The sequence below is a fragment of the Suncus etruscus genome, chromosome 18 (genome assembly GCF_024139225.1).
Source record: "Suncus etruscus isolate mSunEtr1 chromosome 18, mSunEtr1.pri.cur, whole genome shotgun sequence".
Classification (NCBI taxonomy): Eukaryota; Metazoa; Chordata; class Mammalia; order Eulipotyphla; family Soricidae; genus Suncus; species Suncus etruscus.
In genome coordinates, this window is record NC_064865.1 from 30,959,970 (window position 1) to 30,974,991 (window position 15,022).

At 40.4% G+C, this 15,022-nt stretch overlaps 1 protein-coding gene across 1 annotated transcript in view; it reads left to right on the top strand.

Moving 5' to 3' along the window:
* Nucleotides 1–15,022, top strand: part of DAAM2 (dishevelled associated activator of morphogenesis 2) — a 110,806-nt gene that overhangs the window by 49,855 nt on the left and 45,929 nt on the right. Inside the window, exon 2 of the mRNA XM_049765323.1 lies at nt 12,851–13,072. Within this exon, the coding sequence (XP_049621280.1) occupies nt 12,905–13,072 (168 nt within the window). The 5' untranslated portion in view covers nt 12,851–12,904. The remainder of the gene's footprint in view (nt 1–12,850; nt 13,073–15,022) is intronic.

Genomic DNA, 15,022 nt, shown 5'->3' on the forward strand with positions numbered 1-15,022 from the left:
AGGCAGGAAGCCACCCCAGATTAAAGTAACTTTTGTCTGTGCTGTCCTGACCCCGGACTGTGGGCCACATTTTTGGAAACACACAGGGAGTGGCTGACTTGTTCTTCCTGGGAGAGCTTGCCCACACTGGCTGCTGCTGTGAAGACAGGCAGGACCAGCTGCATGATTTGTGGTGCTCCGTGCTGAATGGAAATGCAGGCCTCCTCATCCAAAAATTACTAAAGATCTCAAGATGGTAAGAACAGAACTTTAAACTAGGCAGAAAGCCCCTTTGAGGGCACTAAATTCTCTTGCTCAGAGGCTGGCTCAGGGCAGGGCAGGGCCAGATCCTCCTGGGACTCAGCATGAATGTGTGGTAAGAGACAGGGGCTGGATTGCAGTCTGTAGCAGGAGAGAGTGTGCTCATGTTCAGTCTTTCCAGAGCACTGGGAGGTGGTGATGGGTAAAAAACGAGGTTCATTTATGGATATTACATGTTGTGGGGGTACTGCCTGTCCTGCAGAATGCAGTCATTTACCCACTTCTTGTGCTGTGCAAAGGGAAGTCTATACCTGAGTTGTGGAATTGGTCTGACTGAGGCTTACATGGCTTTTGACCATTATTATGCTTTAAGAACATTATTTCTAATCGTTTCTTAGAGAAATCTCCTCTAAGACTTCATTTATCATTCTATAAAAATTCAGATTCTAATGCCATTGTTGCATTGTTGTGGGGTGGATAATTAAGTAAATGAAATAATGCATTGGAAAATTTGGGGCCAGTATTAATAACTTTGTGTGAATGGTCATATTGCTCTTTCCAGAAAGGCATTGAAGATCTGTCTTATAAAATAAAGAGCTTGGCTCTGTTTGAGGATTATTTTCAGCAATTAGTTTTTTCTTCCTTGGGCTTGTTGCCAAAGAAACTAAAATATAGCACCCAAATTTGACAGAGTATAGACAGAGAGAGTGTAAGCCCTATTATAATATAACCCAAGGGCAATCTACTTACACACACACACACACACACACACACACACACACACACCTGTGAACTGAATCCAAAGTGGGCTGGGTGGAATTTCTGTATTACAGGAAAGAGCCCTATTTTGAGTGTCATCTGGTTTTGAGCCTCGTTGTCCTCAGCAGTCAGTTTCCATTCTCACTGGGTTGTCAGAAGATGAAATGAAATGCTGAAGGTGAGTGTTGTGGTATGTGACCATTCTCTACTTCCAGAGATAGTGTGATTTAAAGGTAGGTGAGCCAAGTTGGTGTCTTTCCTATACAAAATTCCCTGTATATATGCTTGGGCAGATTTTGCTGAATTGATCTGGGGAGAAAAAGCTGATCTTGATCTGTTTTTTTCTATTCATAGATTGAGGGCAGCTATTTGGGTCATTTTTCTAGTAAGACTTGAGAGTAGAGTCACATTTCCTTGATATGAACATACTACACATACAAACATTCTACACACATAGCACAAGTATGTACTACATATCACTAGAAGTATGTATATACATAAACAGATACCACGTGACACACACATACACACAGAGGATGCCCAAAATTATTGATAGTATCTTAAATTATAGTAAGCACTCAAACCATACTATAGGATTGCAGATTGATTTGCATATTTTTAATTATTTGACATATGGGACCCTCCACTCTCCCTCTGGCCTGTTACCCTTATTATCTTTACTTTGAGATTTTTCCACGGGTGTAATTTGTCCTTATTTTTCATTGCTTTTTCTTGCTGACTAGTACTCACAATAAAACTTGCTTATTGATTCACCTGTTGGTGGGCACTGGATTGTTTCCAGTTTGGATTTCTTCCAAATAAAGCTGCTAGGAACATTCATGAATAAGACTTTATACAGGCATATGCTTTCATTTCTCTTGGGTAAATATCTTGGAGTAGAACAACTGGATCATATGTAGGTATTTGTTTAACTTCTTAAGGAATGGCCCAAATGGTTTCCCTAACGACTATGCCATTGTACACTACCACTGGCAGTGTAAGCAAGTTCCAGTTCTTTCATATCCTCATTGCCCGGAGATCGTGTTTCAAGGCTTGGTTAGTATGGAATTTGTGAGCCCCCACCAAATGGCCAAACCTAGACATGGAAGCAGGTGCTTTTCAGTTTGGACCAGGAGATCTGAGGGGTGCTGAAATAAAAAGTGCAAAATCAGCAAGCTCTTAGAAAGAGGATTCTAAGAAAAATTTGCAGAGCGTGAGGTTAGGGAGAAAAGAGTGGTCAGTGCTGGCTCCTCCATGAAATCAAGTGAGGCTGGATTAGGTTTGGGTTAGGTGTTTGTGAATCAATTAAATAGACTCTTAAGTATTTGTGAGGGCTCTTGGGGTGAAAGGTGGTGAGAAACATCACTAATAGACTGGAACATTAGGGATGGAAGGAAAAGATCGGTGGATGGGAACTCAATCTTAAGAGATTGGATCTCTATAAAGGCAGTAATTTAGTGAGTTTGCCTTAGGTTTCAGTGCCAGACAAAGACTGCCCCCAAACAATGGAGATTGAATGAAGGAACAAATGAATGAATGATAGACTAAAGGGCACTCACATAAAGCAGCATCATTTAACACATTATCTGTTTTTAGGTCTATGGAAAGCCTTAGACCATGGGTAGAAGAAAATCTGGAGAGCTTTTGAATTGATATTTTCATTAACAGAAAAACAGTTAAGCACCTTTGTTTTAGGTTATGCCTTTCCTGACTGGTTGGGTATTTAGGAAGAATGGGGGGGTCAGCTGTAGGTTTCCTTAAATATTAGTCTGAGGTTCTTCTTCTCTTATTATATTTTCTTGTGAAAATAATAAATACTCCATAAGTACTTTTTGGGGGGATCTCATAAAATATGAGAAAATCATTCTACCAACACAAAGACAAATCCTCATGTTGCAGTATGTATTTCTATTCTTTTTCCTCTCTATTAATATAACCAATTACTAAGTTCTTAGGCTACTTAAAAGTTGTTCTCAGTCTTTGATAATATTAATAGACACAGGATGGGCTGTAATCCTGAATCTTGGATAGTGTCTTTAATCTTTCTCAGTGCTTATTTGCTAAGAGGCCCCTCTAACAGTTGTATGAACAGAATAAAATAGAACCTCCATTTGAAATGGAATTCTGCAAACATTCCTCAGACCCAAACATTTGTACTTCCTCTATCACAATCATATCCCAATTTATTATGTTTATTCTATTGCGTCCCTCTGCCCAACTGAACTCTTGTTCACTCATTGCTGTAATTTTCCAGCTCTTAACATGCTACTTAGATGTTCAACAAATGTTTAAAGAATGAATGAAGGAAAATAAAATTGAGCACAAAAGTGAGAGGATGAGGAAGAATCACAGGATGTGAATTTTCTCTCACATTTGCCTTTCAGCTAGACTCTGTTCCCCTCCTCGGCCCATTCTTGAGAGTTGGACTATGCTATGATCCAGGATTTATGATCAACCAGACCCCGAGGCATGCCTAGGCCTTTCCTAATGTAAATGGGACTTTAAAGAGAACACCTGTGTACTAGGGGAGCCCAGGGTCCATAATAGTACTATGTGACTAGGCCAACTGGAGTCTCGCTTCTGAGGGGTGCTGATCTACCTTTGTTCTGGGAGAATAGAACCAAGAGGAGTAGCCAATAGGAATTTCTCCCTGCTCTAATCTTAAAATGATTTATATTTTGAGCACAGCATGCTTGGACTTTGGAAGGTCATGAAACCTGAGAGGAGAGAAAGGTCTTTTCCCTTAGACAGGGAAAGGTCCATGTATGTGAACTGGACACAGACTTGGCTTCCCAGAATCAGAAGGGACTGAGGCAACTGGGTGTCCCAGGGAGATGGTGGTTTCCCTTTGGCCACCAGCCCTGGACCTCGACCGTAATGGGTAGCAGAGACTTGGGTGTTGAAATTCACTTTTTCTCTTTTTCCTCACAGCTGTTGCGCAAAGTCCTCTCCCCACTCCCACTCACTCTCAATCCAAGTCCTTGTTTTCTGTGCCCAGTGTATGTCCTGCCAAAGCCTGCTCATCACACACATATGTGTGCACACAATCAAAAAAATACTCATGCTGGCACATACGCATATATGCCCCATGACACCTCAAGCTCCTTCTTGTCTTGGCAGTAAGAGCTGAATTCATTTGTATTTAAATAGAGACTGTTGTCTAACTCTTCCCTTCTTCCATTCTGTTTCTTGAATTAATATCATATTAGTGTATTCTAATGGCTTCAGCTCTGATCAGCTCACCAGTCAACCATCCCATCCTCCTTCAGAGCCTTCCTCCTTCTTTATTCTAACATCCTTCTTCATCCTGGCCCCAAACTTTTCCTCTTTGCTCTTTGAAGGCTCTATTCAGAGCTGGTAAAGTAAGCCACATTCATTCTGAAACTCTTTTTCCTACCAGCTCTTCCACTGGAAACACCTTAGTTAGAATACTTGGACACCCTGGTGGCATGTGGCAGCATTGCTCCTTTCTCAAAGCCCGGCTTCAATACCGCATCCTCTGGTGAAGATTCCAGTTCACTGTAAACTCGTGAGAATAGGACTTGATATTTAGTGCATCTTACCATAAAATTTTTCTTTATAGACAGTCACTCAGGGTTGGTGGATGTACAGATGAATAGATGGGTGGGTAAATGGGTGGAAGAGATAGATGAATGAACATAGATACTAGTAGTAGTTTGATGGATATATGCATGCCTGCTGATATGACCATGAGAACTATGATTTGCTTGTTTTCTCCCTAGAAAGACAAAACTGTATTCTCATTATTTCTCAAAAACCAAGTGAAAAATACACAACTTTCATATTCACCCCCAAATCAGAGAAAGGTCATTTTGGGGAATTTACCATTTACTTTCACAACAAGATGTCTGTTTGTTTCTGCCTTATTCACCCCACTCCTCTCTGCATCTCCCATCCCTTTCCTTATCCTTCCCCATATACTCTCATACTTGATTATAAATATACCTAAGGGGACTCTAGACCTCAGTTCTTTACCATTTCTTCTGTTGTCTTTCTTAGAAAGATTAGCTGTGGGCTCTCATTTCTGCAGCTGCCAAAAACTAGTTTGGCCATCTGGCATGAAAATTTTCTTGATATTTTAAGTATTCTCACCCCACTCCTACCAGATCCCTCTGTCCAGCTCCACCTGAGACTCCACTACAAGCCAATTTTTTCTGAGCCTTACTCCCAAAAGCCTATCAGAGATCCCCAACTGGGGCCAGCAAGGCAGAAGTCTGGTCTGGAGACCTTATCTCGATGCCATATTAACACTTGGCATCTTTCTCAGTCTCCAATTTCTTCAGGTGCAAAATGGAGTGGTATGGAGTGGGGTTCTGATGATATTTGCCTTGCAGGAATTTGGTGAGAATCACAGATAAATCTTAGACATTGTAGGTGCTTGTGATATAATGATTGTAATTCTATTATTATTAGAACCGCTGAATTTAAAGTACTACATTCCTATTTCAATTGGAAAGATGATAGTCACATGTTAAGTCAGTGAGATGTAATGAGATGAACTATATGCAATTAATTTGGTAGATTAAAAATAATTGAAAACTACCAACTATACATGACCCAACCGAAGAGAACCAACTGAACAATTTTCTGCAAAGGACCAAAGAATAAATTTATTTTTGTGACTATTAGAATCTCTATTGCATGAAGTAAATCAGAGACATGAATGGGCATGACATGTGTCAATAAACCTCTATTTACATAAACAGGATTTGAACTCTATAATATTTGCCAATCCCCTTAATAATGTGTGAGATTTTTTCATGTTGAATGATTACAAATCCAACATTAAATTATCTTCACAATTAGAATAGCAGCTTATTTGTATACTTATTAGTAAATACTATTTACTTGGCTACTCACCTTGCAAATCTCAGATGTCTTTATATCCCTGGCACAGTGTGGACTCCTGAGCACCTTGGGATGTGCTCCAATGTCACAAAATGCATGAATTTATTTACTATGTATTGGTTCTGTTCTAAGTACCTTGCAAATACCAACTAATTAAATCTTTGTTTTTATCCTATGATAACTATTATAACTCCAATTCATGAATATGGACCAATACTTGTGATGCTTGAAGATGCTTGTGGTGTTAGAGATTGAAACCAGAGGCTCACACATGCTAGGCATAATTTTTGAGCTATCTCTGTGGGCCCCCTTACTATTACTCCATTTCTGAGATGATAACTGAGACTTAGGGAGACACAATAAGTACTCTGAAACCACAAAGCATTAAAGGTAATTAGTTGGAACCAAATCAAGTTAGTGGGACAGGGTTCGGAGTGTACATGAGGCAGCATCAGAGTAGAATAAACTAGAATTGTGAAAGATGCTGAGCTGCCCACTAAATATGAGGGAACAGCTTTCAGAGACCTGAGTGAGAGTAAATGTGATGCAGGTGGGCAGTGGGGAATTGGATGGCTGAGATTCAGTACACAAAGTGCAGGGTAGCATGGGTTGGAAAAGAACAAACTCGTAAGTAGCCAGGCCCTGGGTAAGCCAGACCAGAGATCATGCCTAGGTGACCCTGAGGGGCACATAAAAGGTCAGTGAAGAAGGAGGAATCTCTGGCCTGTGGAGCAGGAAATTATTTACATTCCTTATGTTCCAAGCAAAAGTTCTGGGAGCTCTGGGACCCATTCCCATTCCCATTTCCAACTCCAGCCCCAGGGGAGCTGGCATGGAGAGAGAGTAAAAGAGCATGCCCCTCAGGATGCCTGAACCTCACTGGAAAAATAAGGCTCTTGCATAGCCATTGCCTTTGCTCATAATTAAGTCACTAAGGACTGCTCCCTGCATGCCAGACTTTTTCTCCCACTAGGCCTTTCTGCTGATCCCTTAGCCTGGATGCCTTTTCCCACCTTATCTGGGAAACCTTTGCTGACTGCTTCACACACCCCTTGACTCCAGCAGGACCTGATCTCCATTCTGTGTTGCCAAAGCTTATGTCTCTAGCCTTTCTGTGTTGCTCTCACTGGCTCCCCAAACAGAAGGTGACCTACTCAAAACAAGGGACAATACCTTGTTTACTCTGTGTCCTCGCTGCTGGACACTACCTTGTGTGGCCACATGCTGCTTAGAAACTTGTGTGATGAGGTACAAAATTATTGGCCCTCAAGCTCAGCATTGTTACTCAGAAAATCCAGTTGTTGGGAGTCTCAATCACCTTCAGTATGAAGGGGGTGGTGCTGCTGTTGGGGAGCTGGAAAAATAAATGTAATAAAATATTTCTACATGGCTCTAAGCCAGCACTTTGGAGGACACTTGCCACCAGGAAAGTTTAGGGAGGTGAAGAGTGAGAGGTGAAGTCATGTTTTAGTCTCAGAGTAAGACTTATAGTGCTAGTTCTGTGAAAATATCACTGAATTTGGAATCTGTATTTTTAGGTGCCAGTTCTGACTGTCTATTGCTATTATTGACAAATTACCTAACAAGTGCTAACATATCAGTATCATCCTCTAAAGAGGGAGACAATAGTCATACCTAGGCCACAAAATCAATGAAATAAGATTACAAAACTGAGAAAACAGGTGCCCAGCTCACAAGAAATGATGAGTAAGAAATAATTAAATAGGAAACTAGAATAGTTCGTAAAGTTTCAAACTCATATCAGATTAGCGGAAGTGCTGACCATGGACATGGGCATGTATCTAATGGCTTAGTTGTCTGTAGTTTTAGAATCAATCATGTGCTTGATTTCTAACTAAACTCTAATTAGCCGTGTGCCTTTAGGCAAGTTATTTAACTTTCATGAATCATAACTAATTTTTAAGCACATTCTTTAAAGGCATGTCACCTATTTTGAAGAGCTGTTATTGGTGTCAAGTTTACCTTTACAATGAGAGAGCTTAGAATGCAGAAAGGAGCCCAACTCTTGTAGTCCAGACTCCTGTTGCTGTAGGCAGTTCAGTGACTCCATACAAATGCTTAATCAGGTGCGATAGTGCTAGCTCAGAATGCTGGGAGATGTTCCTGGTCAGAGGCTTTCCTACTGATGCTATGTTTTTGATGACACCAACAAGGAACATGAATTTCCCATGTATCAGGAGTCACTCAGCTAGGGAGATAAAATCAAGAATCAAGTCACAGGCCATCAGACTTAAAAGGTTCTGCTTGAGCAAGGGAAGTACCATCAAACTTTTTAAACAGGGGGCTAGTTCACTGTCCTTCAGACTGTTGGAGGGCCAGACTATAGTAAAAACAAAAATTATGAACAAATTTCTATGCACACTGCATATATCTTATTTAGAAGTGAAGAAACAAAATGGGAATAAATACAATATGTGGACCGCGGGCTGTAGTTTGAGGACCATTGTGCTAGAGCATGGAAGGGCATGAATGTGCTGTGATGGGAGAATGAAGTAATGTGGGTTTTGGGTGTGGGTTTTCATAATGCTCTTTGAGGTAAAACTTTTGAGACTGGAGTTATCATTGAAGGAACTGTTGGAATTGTCTCAGAGAAGAGAGACTATTGGAGATGCTGGAGAAATGGGGGAAAATGTTGTACTATGGGAAGTTGTGTTCTGGTTCAAAAAGGTAGCCTTTCAGCCTGTGCACTCCATGTCTCTGAATACCAACTCTGTGCCTGGTGTGTGATTTCTTGGACAAGAAATTTATTTTTGGGCTTCAGTCTTCAGATCTGGGCTGTGAATTGACATGATTTCCAGTAGAGAACCTTGATTTTAGTATTGGATATTCAGATATGTCCCTAAGAAATAAAGGCAGCAAACATCATGAAGAGGTGTCCTCAAAGGCATAAATACATCTGGTAGCAAAGAGAGTTCTCTTTTTTTTATCTTTATTTAAACACCGTGATTACAAACATGATTATAGTTGTATGATTACAGTCATGTAAAGAACACCCCCCTTCACCAGTTCAACATTCCCACCACCAATTTCTTAAGAAAGCAACTAGATAGGATTTCAAGTGTGTTCAGGCCTTTCACTGTAGGGATGGCACTTACTCCTTTGATGGTCTGTGGCTAAGGCTCTCTCCTCTTGAGCCATGATACCACTTACTCCATATCCTCAATGATCATATTAAAATTTTAGTGACAGAGATGACATGACAATGACTTTCAGAGCAGTCAGGGCTGTTAGCATTTAGCATAAGGTAAGCAGGGTAAATCTGCAGTATCAGAAAAAGATAAGGAGGAGTCTGGAAAATGAGACATTGAGTGGTTAAGGCAGGAAGAAATACCCCATATCCTCAGACATACATCCCTCCTTCCCTAATGGCATCATTCCACCTCAGGCATCATGGCATCAGCCCACCTCAGGAGTCCTCTTCCCTGCTCAAGACTTGCTCAAGCAAGTCTATCTTGTCCATCAGTGGTAACTATATTTAGAAGGATTTAGGTGGATAACAGAGACCTAGTCTGTGCTCGATGTCATCTTCTATCCAAATTGACAATGATCAGGGCTTTCCAAAAAAGAACTCCTGATTTACCACCAGAATTGATGCTTTCCTGAGCCTGTAGTCAGAATCAGAGTTTTATCTTTTCTACTCCCAGTTCCTGAGTCCCATGAGTAACTTGGAAATCCCCAAGCCCCCTCTCCCCATCTCTTGATTTCCTCAAATACCAGCCTATTCCTGTCTTAGCTCCCATGGGTCAGAATCCTACATGGGTAAGAACCTTTTGGGCTTTCTTTCCCTCCACCTCAGGGCTGTCATCTTGTGCCCTAGATAGACCTTATTTCAAAGAGCTAGATTCTGTTCTATGTTTCTCAGCTGATTAATAAGAACCATTTATTTTTCCAAGGGCACAGATCATTTTTTATTTGATCGAGGAATAATGCTAAAGTGCTCACTTAGTTCAAGTCATTTTTTGTGACAGAAATGTTGGAGTGAGCGAGTGGCCAAGCAAGCGCGCGAGAGAATTATGAAGATTGTCTGAGAAGCAGGCGGTATGGTTCCTGCCCTAAAGGAGCTATTATTATAGTTGTGGAGAGCCAATGTATAAGCACAGATAAGAGAAGGCAACCTCGAGGAGGTCGTGTTATTTGAGGCTCTCCTGGGTATATTAAAAAGTCTGTCATAAAGTTTATGAAGAGAGATAAAAATTGGGCTAGTAAAAGCTCTAGAAATACAATTACAGTGCATCATAACATACAGGAGAAGGCGGATAATGGTCGACTAAATGATTAGCTTAGATTTCTTGGCTGAGGAAATTGAGTGGTGCTATCTAGAAGATATTTGGGGTTCCCAAATAACAAATCAATGTTCAACTATCTTGGCTTAACTCTTTTGATCATTTTGGAAAACTTAGGGGACTACTTTCAACTTAACCATTTTGTTTTTGGTTTTGGTTTTTGGGTCACACCCGGCAGTGCTCAGGGGTTACTCCTGGCTCTATGCTCAGAAATCGCTCCTAGCAGGCTTAGGGGATTCGAACCACCATCGTTCTGCATGCAAGGCAAACACTCTACCTCCATGCTATCTCTCTGGCCCCATAAACAATTTTTTTTAATTTATCAAGACTTTAAAGAAAAGAATCAGATGGTGTCTTTAGAGAACATAGTATTTTTAAAATATATATTTTATTTAAACAACTTGATTACACACATGATTGTGTTTAGGTTTCAGCAGTTTAAAGAACACCACCCATCACCAGTGCAACATTCCCATCTCCAATGTCCCAAATCTCCCTCTTCCCCACCCTACCCCCACCTGTACTGTAGACAGGCTTTCTATTTCTCTCATACATTCTCATTGTTAGGATAGTTCACAATGTAGTTATTTCTCTATTTTTAAGGGCAAGGGTTTGTAAATTCAGAGATAATTGAAGAACTAGCCCCTGAAAGTGCTGATGCTTAGCAACTTGACATTCCTGAATGAGGCTATCTGAATCTGTCTACATCTTCCTGGTCAGTATTTACAAAATGATAATAAAGACTCTCTAGGTAAAGACTCTGGGGAAATACTGATCATTCTGTTAATGACTCATCAATCTAAGAGAAATGACTCAAAAATGAAGGCTCAAAAATACCTTGGTCTCTGTTGGACATATAGCCCAAAAAACTGAAAGCAGAGATATAAATAGATTTTTGTGCATGCATGTTTATACAGCATTATTCACAATAGTTAAAGAAGGAAATAATCCGAGGAATTGTTGACAGATGAACTGATAAACAAAATGTAGTCTGTATATACATGGAATGTTATTCAGCCTTAAAATTAAAAGAACTTTTGACATATGCAATGCCTACTTGAACCTTGAAGACAGTGTGCTAAGTGACATAAAACAGGCACAAAAGGACAAATGTCATGTGACCTCACTCATATGTAAGTAGTGTAGCCGGATCTATATAGACAAAGAAGAATGGTAATTTTCGGGGGGCAGGAATGGAAGAGATGGGAAGTTATTGTTTAATGGTACAAAATTTCTGTTTTGCACATGAAAAAAAGTGTGGAAATGGATGATAGTGATAGTTGTAGTGCAACATGAATCAACTTAGAGCCACTCAGCAGAACATTGGAAAGGTTATACTTCAATAAAAATATTGTAAAATAATAGCAACAATCTCACTAATAAAATGGTTCAATCCTCTTTATGTCTAATAAATCAAAATAAACAAATATAAGTTTAGATGACTGTGGTTGAAAGCAATAAGGGTAAACTGTGGTCTGTCTACTGAACTCACTCAAATAAGTATGTTTAGGAATCAGTTGTCAAATTGAAGAGATAGCACAAAAGGCTGGAATTCATGCTTCATGTGTGTTCAATCCCTGGCACTATATGTCTTCCAATGCATTATACTCTGTCCCCACTTCAAAAGAACCAGTTGTCAAGGATAGTTGAGCTTTTATATCTAGAAGCTAAGTGGTATTAAAGGGCTAAGACATTGAGCTGGCTAAGTGTCATTATTGTTTTCAAGTCTGATACCACTGAGCTAAGCCCTTCCAGAGATAAGTCAAAGTCTTAACTTTTTATGTCCTATTCTAACTGTAGAGTGTCCCTCAATATTGGTAAATGGACAGAGTGTGTTATTTCTGGTTGGTGGAAAACAGACTTGACCTATTTCTTTCACATGTGGTTGAAAACCATTCCAATGATGGTTTCCATTCCCAAATGACTCCCGCAGATCCTCTCCTGGATAGATGGTCCCTGAATACTAGTCATATTTCTTGTTTCTTCAAACATTCTTGGACTCACTATGTGACAGAAAACCCTGCAAACACTTAAGCCTTCCATACTTAACACTCCCTAAGAATACCCATTCTAACTATCATATCATAAAATCAGCTTGGTGTCTGGCTGCCAATTGACTTATACACTTCTCATCTTGTTGGACAAACCTTTAACTGAAGCACCTCAAGATATAGAATGAGGGACCAGAGTGGTAGCCATAAGGCATCTGCTTTGTGCTTGCCAACCTAGGATGGATCCTCTGGCGTCCCAGATGATCCCCAAAGCCAGGAGCGATTTCTGAGCTCATAGCCAGGAATAACCCCTGAGCATCATCGGGTGTGGCCCAAAAACCAAAAATAAAGGTGTATAATGAATCAAACTATTGAAAATAGATCTTCCAGAAGACAATATGAGTTTCTTCTGAAAAAACATGGAGTAGTAAGATGAGCAACAATTTTGCTTTCCTTGGAGACACATCCTATGACTATAGCCTACACTCTGGTGTAAAAAGAAAATAAAAAAGTGTATATGACAGGCTACACTAGAAGAACATGGTGGGAAGGACCTGTGATTAGCTTCAGGCTCTGAAGCTCACAGAAAAGCTGTGGGAAAAGAGAAGAGCTTTGGCTGTTGGGCTGAGGGCTCCTGTATGCCTAGCTTCCAGGCCTAACCAGTGTGTTCTCTGCTCTCCTGCTTAGATCAATGAGGACCTAGGCCAGCTGCCTCCTGACTATCTCCCCCAGCCTGTCATCATGGCCCCCCGCAAGAGGAGCCGTAATGGCCTGGGCTTCCTGTGCTGCTTTGGAGGCAGCGAGCTCCCTGAGATCAACCTCCGGGACAACAATCCTCTGCAGTACATGGAGTTCTCCAGTCCCATCCCGAACCCTGAGGAGCTCAACATCTGCTTTGCAGAGCTGGTGGTCAGTGAGGGGGCAGAGATGGGTGAATACTCGTGGTGCAGGGGTGTGCTAGAGCAGTCAGAGCAAGACAGGGAGAGCATGGGAGGGAATGTGCAGCTCTGCTAAAGGTTGAGGGGTTTTCCTACCTCAGGATGCCTCAGTCTTGTGAAAAAACCTAAGGCACATCGTGTACTGTGTGCAAGGAAGAATGGAGTCTCTCCTATTGTATTTTACTGGATAGGCATTGGATTATTTTATGGTAATATTGGTTCATTTATTTAAACAAAGGTTTACATATGTACATAATCATTTTTTGCATAAAATGGATAATTTAGTAGCAAAAGATGAATTTCTTCATTGGATTGCAAACTTCTTGGTGTAGCAATTAGGTAGTCTAGAAATATGAAAAAGTAGGTCTGGGGGTTGTTAAATTAGAGGGCAAGGTGCCTCTAAGAACATCATATCATATGACAGTGCCTAATGATGTCTTTATCTCCTGCTCCCTTGCATTTCCCTGGATCTCTTTATTGGAGAAACAGGAAGAAGGGAGAGTAGCAGGAAACTCAGAACAAGTGATGCCTGGCTAAAATATGATGGTATAGGTATTATACCTTAGACCCTGTATAGGCTGGGATCATTCTATCCCATGTTTACCTGAGGCTGTAGGAAGTTCTGTTGATTACTCTAACAGAAGCTCTTGTTGAGTCTCTATGACACATGTCCAGACCAGCACTATATGAGAATCTTTGTATGTAACTACTCTGACTAATAAAAGAGAAATAGGAAAGAAGCAAAATTCTTTGCTTTAGATGTCTGATGGGAGGCAGAGTTTTCATATCAAGCAAGGTTCCCAAAGTAAGGAATCCAAAACTAGGAATTATACTGTACCCGATACAGAATAATATTAAGCCTAAATCAATTGACAATAGCTCTTGTTCTCTTGTTCTTGTGATTGGACAGTAAGTAAGTCAGTGGAGAATCAAGTCTGAGTGATTTGGAAGGGAGGTTCATATTAGAACTGATAATGGGTGTATCAGACTAGGAGGATTAAGTATCTCACCCTTAAAATAATAAAACTTCTCTAAGTGCAGATTATATTAAACCATTGTACAATCTCTTAATTGAATCAGGTTCAGGAAACTTATTATCATTCTGACTTATTTTTCTTGGGGTGGAGTGATAGTGGGGATTACAAGTGTTTGCTAGTGTAGAATAATAGTGGCAAACAAATCAGTGTGACTCTGCCTTGTGACTTGGATTTCCACACCAAGCAACTCTCCAATGGGAGAATTGAAACCAACTCTCTGATTATGCAAAATAGTAAAAACTCTCAGATTAAGGGCTTAGAAACACAAGTCCAAACCCCTATTTATACAATCCATTTATAGGTTGTGAGTTCCCAGTTTCTTCCATTTCTGCCCAATATGACTATGAATTGGGAGTTTCCATGATGCCTTCATCAAGGTCGAGCATGTTATAATGGTTCACAGACTCTGTGGATACTTTCCTTGCTACTTATACCAGCTTAATCTAAGAAACAGTATAAATTATTAGCTAAATGAAGGTGACTATCATATAAATCTGATGGGTCCTGAAATTTTGTTCCTGTGTATTTTGGGGGTGTACACTCTGCTAGCACTTGAATGCATTCACCAATATTAAATATTGTCATTTAAGGTCTTTTGTGGAGATTTCATAAGATATTAATGATAGAATTATTATAAAGCCATACCCATTAGGGCTGTGGAGTCTAGGGCAACTGTCCAATGCAATAATGCCTGGCCAGGCCAACAATGTCTGGGTTCAGAAGTGTGGTACCTGATAGGGTAAAGCTTAATGGCTCAGTGTTCAGGCCTGACAGTGCTTGGGAGATACCATGTCTACAGACTGTTTATGGTGGGAGAACCGCTAGGGCTACATGTATTTCATGATACTCAAAGGGCCATGTTGCTAAGGATCAAACTCAGGGCC